A 13051-nucleotide genomic window follows, 5' to 3' on the forward strand; every position below is an offset into this window, starting at 1 on the left:
TGGGATGTGACCAAAACTCTCCAGGCTTGAGGCTTAAGCTTATGAAGTTAAAGAATTAATCAGCTAACTTTATTAACTAACGTTTTAAGGCTGTGAATCAAGGCCCTTCTTCCACATGATCAATGGAGTGGATAGTATTAGGCCAACCAATCTCTTACCACACATCATTAATGATCCTGCTATAAGCTGACAAATGTGTTCTTGGAGCTGTCTCTGATGAAGCTTTCTTAACACAAGTCAATCGTTCTGTGAAGGAACCAAAAACCTTCTTGTTGGTAATTGGCATGGAGAGGGTGTGGGAAAGATTCAATTGCTGGAATTGGTGGTGGAACACGTGTTCATTTGTGTTTCTTTTAAATGTCTGTAATTAGAAGTTTTTTTTTAAAATGCTTGTCCAAGTAAAGCATTAGTTCCTCTGCTCCTGGTCTGGCCTCTTCTTGCTTGCTGTGGCTCCATAAGCACTGGTTGCCCTTCTATGCCCTGCACAAGTATTTACTTGCATTTACTTGTGCTCTGACATGCTACCCTGTAGATAGGGCACAAATTAATTGCAAGTTATTGTCGTTGTTGCATTTCCCATTCAGAGCTTTGATGATGAGGGAGGGCATTTCTTCACTCTCCATAGACAGTCTTCAGATTTGGAGGGTCTAACTTCAAAGACTCCAAACCTGAATCAGATACAGGGAAATTCTGATATAGTTCCCTTTCAAACAGCATTATCTCTCTTAAGACAGTGGGTCTCCTGTTAACCTGCAATAAGCACTTCGAGACGTATCGAAGACATGATAAGGCGCTGTATCAAACGCATGGATTATTATTATTATCATTTATTAACCTGTTTTTGGTGCTGACCAATTGGCTTCCTGCGCAATAAAATAGTAATTATGACTTTGAGCAGTTCAGGTTAATACAGTGGCAGAGGTGGAGCACTCAAATAGGCAGGAAGCTGAAGATGCTCTGCTCCATCGTGTCTTCCTGCACCTCTGCAGCTTACCTTGTTTAGCAGAAAGGACTCCTGTAAGTGCGCTACTGTTACTCCGGGCACTTGACTTTGGATTTTTCTTGCGTTCAAGAGCATTCTGCTGGGAAAGTGAAATTGTGAGCATTGTGGAAATATTCAGCTTATTCTTATGACTCATTTTGATTATTAATTGTAATCACTACAATAAGACAGCAATAAACATCTAGACAAACATTGGTGCAAAAAGTGTGTCAACACAATAAAACGAAAATATTGACCAAGACACGCAGCTTTAGAACAAAAATCCTATCAAAGAACAGCATTGCCCTGAAATTGTACAAGTAATCTTTCCTCATTTATTTAAATATCAAAAACCAATGGTATTTGTATATAGTGAATGAAAGCAAGAAAGCTGGCAAGCAAAAAAAAAGTACAAGAGCAAGAAATTCTACAAGAGGTTTTGTTATTTCAGGACATGACATAACCTGTATCTTGCACAAATGTAATAACTTTACCAAAATTGGAAGAGTGGTTTACTTCAGTTTTGATAAATCAGAGTTCAAGGCACTTATTTTAAATTAATTTTGTTGTTTGGAGTACTGTACAAAAACCTTAGGCCAGTGCTTTTTCTTTAAATTCACAATCTGTCAAGAGTCAGCCTTGATGTCTTTTTCAAATTTCCTTTGTACTGTAGCTAAAAAAGCAACAAAACATTAAAACAAAAATGTGGGTAAATAAAGATTCAAAATGCTCAGCCACAATTCATGTAAGAGGCCATTTGGAGATTTTAGTCTATTTAAAATCTAAAAATAGGAATCAAAATGGTCAAATGCTGCTAAGAATACATTATAAAATAAAGGCCTTGAAGTACCTGACAACAAAGACTTGGAAACTAAATGGAGACAAATGGCCAGTCAAGAGTAATCTCATCAAGAGATGTAGCCAACAAAATAATATCACAAGAGTGAAGTTTGGGAACTTCAATACCGTTATGAGAAACCTCAAATAAGATTACTGGCTGTGTATAATACTTTATATTATATAGTACGAAGTTGGTGAGATCAGTTCTATTTCATCTTCAAGCTCTTGTTTGTTAGCAGCAACAGGCGTTATGTTGGACATTTTCTAGCTCGGAGACTTAGTTTACATTTAAAAATCTAATGATAATCAACAATTTAATACAGGAAACAACAGTTGTTCTATAACATATATAAATCTAGCTCATGCTTAAGGCACTAGTTAGTCCATTTCTGTGTGAAGACTGGTCACCAGCAATCGGAAATATATCGCTGTCCTTGCCAGGGTGCAGTGTAGGGCACAAATATAATGATGCTAGGTCTCAAGTCTCAGAGTTAACAGGAAAGGTTAATGATGTCATGTTCGTTTTCTCTAAAAACGAGGAGATGTTGAGATGACGTAAAATGAGTAAAAGGACTGATAAACATTGATCCCGCAAAATCATTCAATTGCTCTAAATTGAGAATCTACATGTTCAAAACATATGTAAATAAACAATGTAACCCTAGCATTTGATATAGTGCCTTTCATACTGAGAAGATGTCTCAAACTGCTTCACAGGGTTTACTATAAAGTGTAGTAACTGTGTATTTTGTAGGCAAACACAGAAGCCGTTTTGTGGACAGCCGGTCCCCAAAACAACCATGACGTGAATGACCAGTTGTATTTGGGGGATTGTTGGCCAGGACACCAGGAAAAACTCCCTTCTCTTTTCGAATAGTGCCATGGTGTCTTTAATATCCACCTGAACAGGCAGATGAGACCTTGGTTTAACATCTCGTCCAAAGGACAGCACCTCCAACAATGCAGCACATCCCTAGTATAATTGTGGAATGTCAGCCTAAACTTTGAGTTCAAAGTTCCAATGTGGATCTTGAACTCGCAAATTTCTGACTTAGCGCCAATTGTGCAATCAAATTAGCCGGTCTATATTAGTGTGAAATTAGAATTAAATAACAATACTCAGCAGAGCTATTTCACACAAAGAATAAGAGAGATACATATGATGAGCTACCAGGAAAGCCACCTTACAATAACTAGTGCTAACATAGCACCTTTCATCTAGAATAAACGTCTGAAAGTGTTTCATAAAGACAACAGGTATGACTGGGCAGAGAGGAAAGGAGGGAGAGTTTGATGGAGTTGACTAAAGGTACAGTCAAACAGGGTTAACAGTTTTGAAGGCAGGGTGAGAAGACACAAAGCAAGAGATTTGGAGAGAAAGCTCCAGTTGCAAGGTCTGAAAACTTTGCCTACAGCATATAGTCTGCCAATAGTGGGACATAGGAAGTGCAGAATGAGATGTATACCAGAGCTGGAAGAGTGGAGGATACAAGCAGGAGAATAGAGTTGGAGGAGATTATAAAGGAAGGGATAAGGCAAGATTATGAGGTGATACAAACGCAAGGATTGGTCTTGAAGAACTTGAAGAATCTAAGAGTTCCTGAGACTACTTGCTGGTAATAATAAGTAAATAGTGCTTATTGGGTCAAATAATCTTTTCTTATTTCTCAATCTTGTTCAGTTTCAAATGAATGGTAAACTTCAATTCAAAAAGGTTAAAGTGTAAATACTGTAGTCATCACCACCTTGTATTTAGAAATATTGTTTTTGAGAATATTTACTTCCTCCTGGATCTGCTTCAGGTGTTCATGGAGATACCTGTGAAGTGGAAAGAAAAAAAATTAGGATTTTTTTTCCATCGACCTGACCATCAAGTGGATTTAGGAGATTGTATTTAACTGAGCAGTGAGGAGAGAACATAGTGGGGTATTCTCTGCTTTTTGATAAATTTACTGATCTAATTAGGCAATCTCATTTTGTACGTCCCTAGTTAGTCATGTTGATCTATGGAAATGATAATGGGAAAAGAACTCACTCCCATATGCAACCAACACTTAACAGACAAGTGAGGGTAAATCATTTAGGAAACAGAATAACATTCGAAAAATTAAAATGGAACCCATCATGTAGCATAAATGAGATGTGCTTATTAAAAAAAATGTTTGATAAAAATTGTTTTTAACAAATTATAAATGCCTCAAAGGGCAGTTATGCATTAATGGGAAATCCCATTAAATCCACAGAGGCTCACGATGCCTGAAACCTGCCAGCACTTGAAGCTTCATCTCCCATGAGTTTTACACTTCTTGCAGGTTAGAGGTAGATTAAATATAGAACTACAGAACTAAAATCTCATTCTAGCTCTTTGATCAACTGTTGTAAATCATATGACTTTAGGTCAAGGTGGTCTTCCGAAAGTCATTCTTCATGCCCGCAAAGGGAATTTTCAAAAACATAGCAATGAACATAATTCCAATACCAAAGTTAGGAGCTGATGCAGAAAATAGCCACAGTCTTTATTTATCTCACATTTGTGGAATATTTTTTACATGCAATACGAGTAAGTTTTTCTTGAATTTACTGATCATACTTTGTATTAGGAAACATAGGTAAAAGATCAAAACCCACATTTCTATAGATTTCAATGTTCGAAAAGAATAGGAGTAAGAGAGATATGATTCAAGAGGTAACGGTTAGATTACATCAAGCTTGGGTTCTAAAAGCATGTAGATTGTAGGAGGAAGGGGAGACTGAGAGAGGCAAGTTCACAGTTCATGGAAACATATCAGTTAGAGTAAAATAGGATGTGATAAGTGGAGAAAACATCAATGCAGATCTTGTGGACCAAATGGTCTGTTTCTGTGCTGTAATATTCTATGAACTGTTGATTGAGTCAGTGCAATTGCAGGGAGAACAGATTGTAGGATAGTATATTTGAAGTTAGGAAGAACAAGACAGAAAAGTTCAGAGGAGCAATGACTTTTTATTGTCAATAAAATAAAGAACGACAAGAAAGATTTGGGTGGACACTTGATATTTGCAATAAATTAGAGAAGGATGGAGTCACCTGTTCTCCATGCACAATGCATCCACATCAATTATACGATTTTCATGTCCTCCAAGAATATGGTTAATCTCTTGGTTTAGACGATCAGATTTTTCCTGGTAGAAAGAACGTTCTACCTTAACATCTTGAAGTTCATCAATTGCTGCCTGATAATCATGCTCTAAGTGTTCAATCTGCAACAAACAAAAATACTGAAACAACTCATAGGTACAAATGAATACTTATTTAAACCATGGAGCAAAACATTTTACAAAAAGATCCTTGAACAAAATGCTAAAAGAATAGCCTCATGTCTGTAAAAATGAACTTACTACTTTCTCCTAAAATATATTCTGGAATTATCTTTGTTCAAACAGAAATAACAACTATAACAATTTGCACTTATATAATGCCCTCCACTCAGGGTAGCGTCTCAGAATGCTTAAATAAGCTTATAAAAAAGATGATCACTCCGCTGTAGGTGGAGCATTGCTCAGAAGATAGTTACCAAATTGCATCACACAAGGTCACATAACCAGTTTGACAGGTTAAATAAATCATATGGATGCCTTTCCTCTTAAGAAACATTTTTCTCCAGAGTTTCTAATCATAGAAAAAAGCAAACCACAATGCCTAATCCTACATGTCCCCTTTGTAAAAGGAGCGCACACCACCAACAACAATAACAAACAACAACTAGCATTTATATAGCCCTTCACACAGATTTACAGAGCTTAGGCAACTGGATAATTGCTCTAATTGATCAGCCATCCTTGTCGAGCGAGTGAGAATCTGAACACCAATTTGCAAAGCAGATAAAATTAAGAATTTTTGAAAATTGATCTGGATATTTAATATAACAACAAAGAATATGGTTAGGTAGGAAGTACCTGCATTATAGCAACACGTGGAGTCAAAGCTTCTATATCTGGAGAGACTATCAATTCTGCTTGTGGAGAAACACGGGTCGATAAACCAAAATCCAAAGAACCAATAGTTCTCCAGCTTTTGGTTTTATCCAATACCTTCCCTGGAATCAGCATGTGGAATTCCATGCATCAGTTCATTCAAGGAACTTTGCTACACTCTTGAGTTTTCACCTGTCCGAATTTATCTCATTTAGCCTTGTTCTCTATCACCAAACCAAATCCCCATACAATAACAACAACAAAATCACATTTGTATAGCACCTTTCACGTCAGGAGGACGTCCCAAGGTGCCGGGGTACATCAAAGAATCATGAAGACAGATTTTCTGGAGGTTTTGGGATTGAGAATCCATAGATTCAAAACAGCAAATGGAATAGTCAACATTTGGCCAATAAAATAAATGTTCTTGATTGAATATTTCTTAATTTATGCCATAAATAATCAAGAAAAAAATGGAAACAAAACAGATTTAAAACAGACTCACTTAGACTAGTGTGAATTTTTGCAGGTCACTTCTTTACGGGCCCGTGGGCCATAGGTTGGCCACCATGGCTGTCGTTGTTATTTTTCCCAAAGTTTTAGCTCAATGAAAAAACTCTGAGGTCAAAACTAAACTATTGAATCCTTTAAAGTGCAAAGTCGTTTTTAAAGCTGTGATGCAAAAATGGTTATATATAATCCCTGTATTTGATAGAGTGCTTTTTCCACGTCTTCTAGACGTCTCAAAGCACTTCACAGAATATACTGCAAAGTGAATTGACTGTATATTTTGTGGGGAACACGCAGCAGCCAATTGCACACAGCAGTGTCCCACAAACAGTCATGGATTGAGTGACCAAATTATTATTGTGGTTTTTTTGAAGGATTAATATCCCCGGAAAAGCAATCTGCCAATTGACTAAGAACCGGGTTCCTACTTACTGCTAGGTAAATAGAGGCGTGTGGATTAACGAAATTTGCCCAGCATTTTGCCCTGCCGGGAATAGAACCCAGGTCTCTCACTTGCAAGGCGAGCGCTTTAACCACTGAGCTACAAGACTCCACAGGTTAGGTCATGACTACAGTAGCATTCTTGCTTACCTATGGGAGACGAGTATTCAAAGTATGTAAAGACATGCAGATTTTCTGCCTGCATATGAAAATGAATCAGTGTGTACCTGTTCTCGTGCCTTTTCTAATTGCTGAACAAGGTCCTCACGCTCATGTGGTGGGAAGTGACGAGCCCCTACTTCTTCGTCACCCAACCGCTGTTTTGCAATTGTCATTCGGAGAAGCTGAAGGCCACAGATCAAAGATCAATTGAGGAATATACTAGGCAATACATTTTGAAAGCAGTGTTAAACAGCTCTTTAATGATAGATCATTGATATCAATTGGTTGTGAAGATCAATGGGCTTTCATAGCACATCACTTTAAGTGCCCTCACACAAAGTTCATTGGCAAAACAAGTCATCTCTCAAACCTCATTCTGAAATTCAGAATTGCTTGATAGATTGAAGGAGCATCACAACTGTAAGGTTGTTGCAGGAACGAGTTATGTTTTTATTCCACCCAAAGGCTGTGGATTCCAATAACAAAGCCCACAAGTTTCAAATGTAATTTTCATCACTGATATCCAGTGCTCGACAATTAGATTATTTCAACAATTACATTAGAATACATTAGAATATACAACACAGAAACAGGCCATTCGGCCAACTGGTTTATGCCGATGTTTATACTCCACATGAGTCTCCTCCTGCCCTTCCTCAACTAAGTCTTCAAGCATAACCTTCTATTACTTTCTCCCTCATGTACCTATCTGGCTTCCCCTTAAATACATCTATGCTATTTGCCTCAACAACTCCTTGTAGTAGATTGTTCCACTTTCCCACTACTCTCTGTGTAAAGAAATTTCTTCTAATTTCCCTATTTGATCTATTTGTGACTATTTTATATTGATGGCCCCTGGTTTTGGTCTCAACAACTCCTTGTAACTCAAACATCTTCCCTATGTCTACCCTATCAAAACCTTTCACCATTTTAAAGACCTTTTAAAATTGGTTTAGAGCTAAATAAATGGGTTCCAGAGCCACAATTAGATTGCCATAGCTGGGGACACTGAGGTCAAACCTACACTTAGAAGTTCATAGGACTAATTAGCCGGTTCTTTCAGAGAGCCAGTGCAGGCACGACAGGCTACACCCTCTTTCTGTGTCATAAATTTCTCTGATTTTAACAAAAGGAGGAGAATTGACATTGGCAAGTTTGCACTGAGTTCAGTTCAGGACTGAACCATTCCAGTACAAGTCCGTATTAAAGCATTTTTCAAGAGTTGTTGAAGTAAGCTGCAACATTCTGCAACTGAGTGATGGACAACAACTGCCAGCGTCTCAGTCAGCAGCTGAACTCCTTAGAACTGAAAGGTCTGCTGACCTGAAACCTGGAGGAAGAGACAGCACTGATAACAGTAGAAACCTGAGGCAATAGAGAGTGGGTACAGTTCTGAATAGGTTGAAGATGTTAATTGGCACAGGGACCAATGCTGGTAATGACAAAGACATGAACCATAATATTTGAAATACTTGCATTCACTTATTTCTTTTCTATTTGCTCTCTCACCACATAAGCCTTTTTAATTTTCCTATTTAAGTTGTGAGTTTCTTGATTACTGAGATGCTTTGAAGGTCCTGTTCTCAAACTATAAGCAGACATGCAGATGGCTCCCTTCCTTCCTCCTTCCCTCGTAAACGATACCTTGTTATCACCCTGTGCCTCAGCCAGTCTCTGTTGCAGTTCTTTAATTTCTTCTGTCAGCTGCTTATTTCGTTCTCGGGAACTGCTCAAAAGTTGTGCAAGATTTGCCTGAACAAGAAAGTATAGTTGAATCCATATAGATCTTCTCCACAAATGCTCACATGACACAATTTTGTCAGCGGTCTTGTTACATTCAAGCAACATTATTTTGGTTAATTACCTCAGGCAACAATTTGCATTTACATTGTGCACTTCATGCAGGACAGTGTCTCGGAGCGCTGACAATGTAAATAAAGTCAATAGGATCTTACATACTGTTTAAAAACAAAATCCATCAATTAGGAATTATCCAGTATGCCAGTGGCAAATTCCCACCACCGTTCTCTATACCAAAATCCGTAAACACCAGTCAGAGTTGATTTCCGGCTCACAAGTCGCAGCATTCTACTGCTGTTAGTGGAATAGCAGCATTTTACGAAAGGAAAAACCCACATTAAACGCTCATAGTTGAAAGCTGTGACCTACAAAGCTAAAGTAGAATATCTGACCAAATAGTGAAGAGCCATTAGCCAAAATCAACGGAGGCACCATGGTTAGAAATTCCACTAGTTGCTTCCTCTACATAAGCAACAGTTCAGAGCATACAGAATTTGCCAAATTCTTAAATACCGCCCTAACTTTGAAGCCAGTTTTCCGTCGTTTTTTTTTAAGAATGAAAGAAAACCAACTTCAAAGTTAAATGCTACATTAATAGAGAAAATCTAGACCCAAGTGGAATTTTACCCAATGCATGCATAATAGAGTAGATCAGCTCTCGAAGATGGTATTTTTGTCTTGAGAGATTTTCTTCAATCACAATCCTGTGTTTTTTTTCCTTCACATTTTGCGCTTTACCATTTTAGGCCCTTTTTCGTTGGCATGGGAATTGCACTCTAGTGAAATAGTGGAATAGTGAAACAGGTAGCAATGCTTTTTCAAAGGCTGGGGAAGGTGTATTCCCCATGGACGTTTACTGTGGCTAGATTTACAGTCAACTTTCATGAATGAGTTTAACAGAAATGAACTCAAACTAAAATAGGTCAAACGTGAGCTTTCAGCTCGTATCTTACCTGGTTCCGTTTTTCAGGGGGGAGACTCGGATCACCATCCTACAAATGGAACGGAAGGAAAAAATTAACAAAATGATTACAATTTTCTCAGCTCATGTTTGGGAACTAAAGGTGTACAGAATAAACTTGTCAAAATTTAAAAACTATGCCTTTCATTTACACATTTTTAAATAATCGTTGGTGCAGTATGTTTCCTTTGACAATGTAAGGACATTAAATAAATAATAAAAGTAATAATCCTTGCATTTGATGCAGCATCTTATCACGTTGTCAAAACTTATCAAAGTGCTTAGAGAATTTTGTTTTTACTGTAAAGTGAATATAGCAACGTTCTACAAACCGCCTTGAAGTAAATAATCAGTTTTATCGGGGGTGGGGGGTGCGTGTGGTTGTTGGCAAGGACACCAGGAGAACTCCCTTCTCTTTTGACTAGTGTCACACGATCGTACACGCCCACCTGAACAGGCAGGTAGGATCTCGGTTTAATGTTTCATTCAAAGGGCATCACCCTCATCAATGCAGTGCTCCCCGTGATTCAGCATAGACTATGAGCTCAAACGCAGGCTAACAAAAGCAAATTGCACTTTGGTCTAAAGTTAAAACAAATATATTCTAAATGTATTATTTAGCAGTACATCATCAAGTTTCTAATCTGAGCTTCTGCATTTTTCTGACAATATACCCAAATCATTGTAGCAAAAACTGCTACATTCAACTGGACTAAGATGATTGATATCCCCATTATTTTACAGCCTATTCTCTGACAGCAGCCTTGGCTTCGAGGTCCTCTGAAGTCTTCATCTGACCTCTGCACAGCAAGGGAAATAACTGTGTCCATATAAAAACAATAAAAATGGTGCAGTGTAGATTCACTAGGAAGTTATCAGGGTGAGGGTGCTCTTTTGATAAAACAGAGATGCAAAATTAGTTTTTTTCCTCTGCAGTCGAGAAGCTTAAGGGGTACCCTAACGGTTTAGTTCAAGATTATAAATTTCAAGCAACAATTTAGAAAATACTGTGAATGCCCCCAGCTTAGATTCTGCTCCAAAAGCTGGGTGGTGTCCAGGCACCACTAGCCTCTGGCTATTTCAGAACCGGTTCTTGCATAGATTAAGTTTAACGAGGAAAAACATACCTGCTCAATAGTACACTGTCGGTATAATCAGTCACTGACAATATCATGTGTTTATACCAGCCGGATACACATCCTGTTTAATAGTTTCAAACTAAACCAGCAGGAGGTGTGAATTACGCACATTTAATGTTGTTAGCAGTGTTTCTGCATGCTGTTCCGATCTGCAGCAGGTGGCATTGACATCTCCTGCAGATTTCATGAGGTAATAGTTTCTGTATTGTCTCTTTTGACTTTGGAATGAACTTCTTTTTACTAAGATTTCAAACCTTGCCACAAAGTTTTCCCCACCCCAACTGTTCGCATGCTCACACATGCCCACTGGGGGTTGGAAACACCATTGGACTTCAATGTATATAGTTATATTTAAGGTTATGAAAGGAATATGAATCAGGAATATGACACCAATACTCAGAAAGGGGAATTTGTTCAGCAAAGTGGAAAAAAAGAAGCATCAAGTTCATATACTGAAACAAGATATTCTTGCTTTGTAAAGATTATTGATAAGGTGCATTTGCAATTCCTATACTTTGCGTACAAAGATAACAGATAAGGCTAAATTTGTAATACTTTATAGTTTTGACTACGCAATGTCAGAGTAGATATTAGTCAGGGTATGTCTGTTCAGGTGGATGTCAAAGATCCAAGGGCACTGTTCCAAAAGAGAAGGAAATATCTCCTGGTGTCCTGGCCAATAATCCCCCAGATAAAGTTGATCATTCACTTTATGGCTGTTTGTTGGACAAATCTGGCTGCAGTATCAGAGGACACAAGTACATAATTAAGAAGTCCAGATAAGGTCTTGAGATTATAAGAAATGTGTTTTCACCAAAGAATGTTTGATATTTTGAACGGACTCCAAACTAAAACCAGTTAATGATGTGTTGATTAACATTTTTAAAAAAACTGAATCAATAATTAGTTATAAATGAAACAAAGTTAAAATAGGAAGAACAGACAGATAGAGATTATTAAATACTATGGAGACCACAATGTACCTGAATTGTTGAAGCCAAGGAAGGCGATTAGTTAGTGATAAAAAACATAGGAGATAAACATATATGGCGCGTTTTTCTCAGTCTTTGGGAAACAGAAAGAAATGTTCTAGCGAAAAGGTCGGACAAGTGGAAAATGCAGATTAACACCGATCAATGCTGAGTGCTATATTTCAGGGGAAAATATAGGAAGGATGTTGGAGATGGAAAGAGTGAACAGGAAAATTCAGTCATTCCATTCAGCTTGTTGAGGCAATTTTATTTGATCGTGACAGATCTTTATATTTTCAATCTCATTTCACCACTGTTTCCCAATTTGCCTTAACATCCTTTTAACTACATCAATCCATGCTGCTTTTATGGCCTTGTGGAACCCGTGCAATCTTTTGTGTGAATAAATATTTCCAGTTTCACTTTTAACTAGTCCAGCTGCATTCTTAAATCATTGCTCCGTTTGTGTTCCAGAAAGTAAAGCTATTCCTTCTCTACCTTGTCAATGCCCCATTTTTTTAAAAAAACACTTCAATCACCCTAATGATCCTGTCAATTGTACTTTGGAAAAAATAGGTCTAAGTTACAAGAATTTTAAAGGGCTGAACTTATAGGAGGATAAAAACATGGGATGCCAAGAATGTGCGAATCAATGTCCATGCTATGAGAAAGTTAATATTGTCCCCATCCCTTTCCTCTCACCCCATCCAAATTTAAATTTTTCAGGAATTCCTTGTTTCAATTAAAACTTAATTAAGCACATGTTAAAAAAAATTCTTAACTTTTATACCGATTGCCCCCAATTCAGGGAGTCAACAACAACAACAACTTGGATTTATATAGCGCTCTCCACGACAGACGGCGTCTCAGAGCGCTTTACAGTAACAGATCCCGAGCCATGATAAATTAACCCAGGATTTGTAGAATTAGACTGCATCTTACTATGAGCTCCCTGTATTTTTTCTTCAGGGACTGATGCCGTTCTCGAAGCTGATTAGCCATGAGTTTGTACTGGTCTCGCTCTTGCTGGCAGGTGTCCAGCTCCTGGGAGAGGATCAGTAAGGCTTCCTTCTTGCTCTCTAACTTCCTTTTGCATATTAAATACTGTAAAACAGAGAACAACAGAATTAAAATCAAATTAAATGCAAATCAACAGATCTCTGGACTTCTTTATAAACATATTTTTTTTTCACAAACAAATATTGACCTACGAATATTGCAGTCACAAATGATGTACTGTATTTGCAAAGCACATTCCTAATAGTTGAATTCTGCAGGTAGCTGGACGTGA

General features: G+C 37.7%; 1 protein-coding gene across 1 annotated transcript in view; it reads right to left on the reverse strand.

The window, feature by feature from the left end:
* Positions 1 to 13051, reverse strand: part of LOC103175823 (coiled-coil domain-containing protein 149) — a 29887-nt gene that overhangs the window by 10186 nt on the left and 6650 nt on the right. Inside the window, exons 2-8 of the mRNA XM_042341085.1 lie at positions 12703 to 12864; positions 9643 to 9681; positions 8534 to 8641; positions 6955 to 7071; positions 4890 to 5062; positions 3568 to 3640; positions 995 to 1079 (exon numbers count right to left, since the gene is read on the reverse strand). Coding sequence (XP_042197019.1) covers positions 995 to 1079; positions 3568 to 3640; positions 4890 to 5062; positions 6955 to 7071; positions 8534 to 8641; positions 9643 to 9681; positions 12703 to 12864 — 757 coding nt within the window. The remainder of the gene's footprint in view (positions 1 to 994; positions 1080 to 3567; positions 3641 to 4889; positions 5063 to 6954; positions 7072 to 8533; positions 8642 to 9642; positions 9682 to 12702; positions 12865 to 13051) is intronic.

Source organism: Callorhinchus milii, unplaced genomic scaffold (assembly GCF_018977255.1).
Source record: "Callorhinchus milii isolate IMCB2004 unplaced genomic scaffold, IMCB_Cmil_1.0 Scaffold1, whole genome shotgun sequence".
NCBI lineage: Eukaryota > Metazoa > Chordata > Chondrichthyes > Chimaeriformes > Callorhinchidae > Callorhinchus > Callorhinchus milii.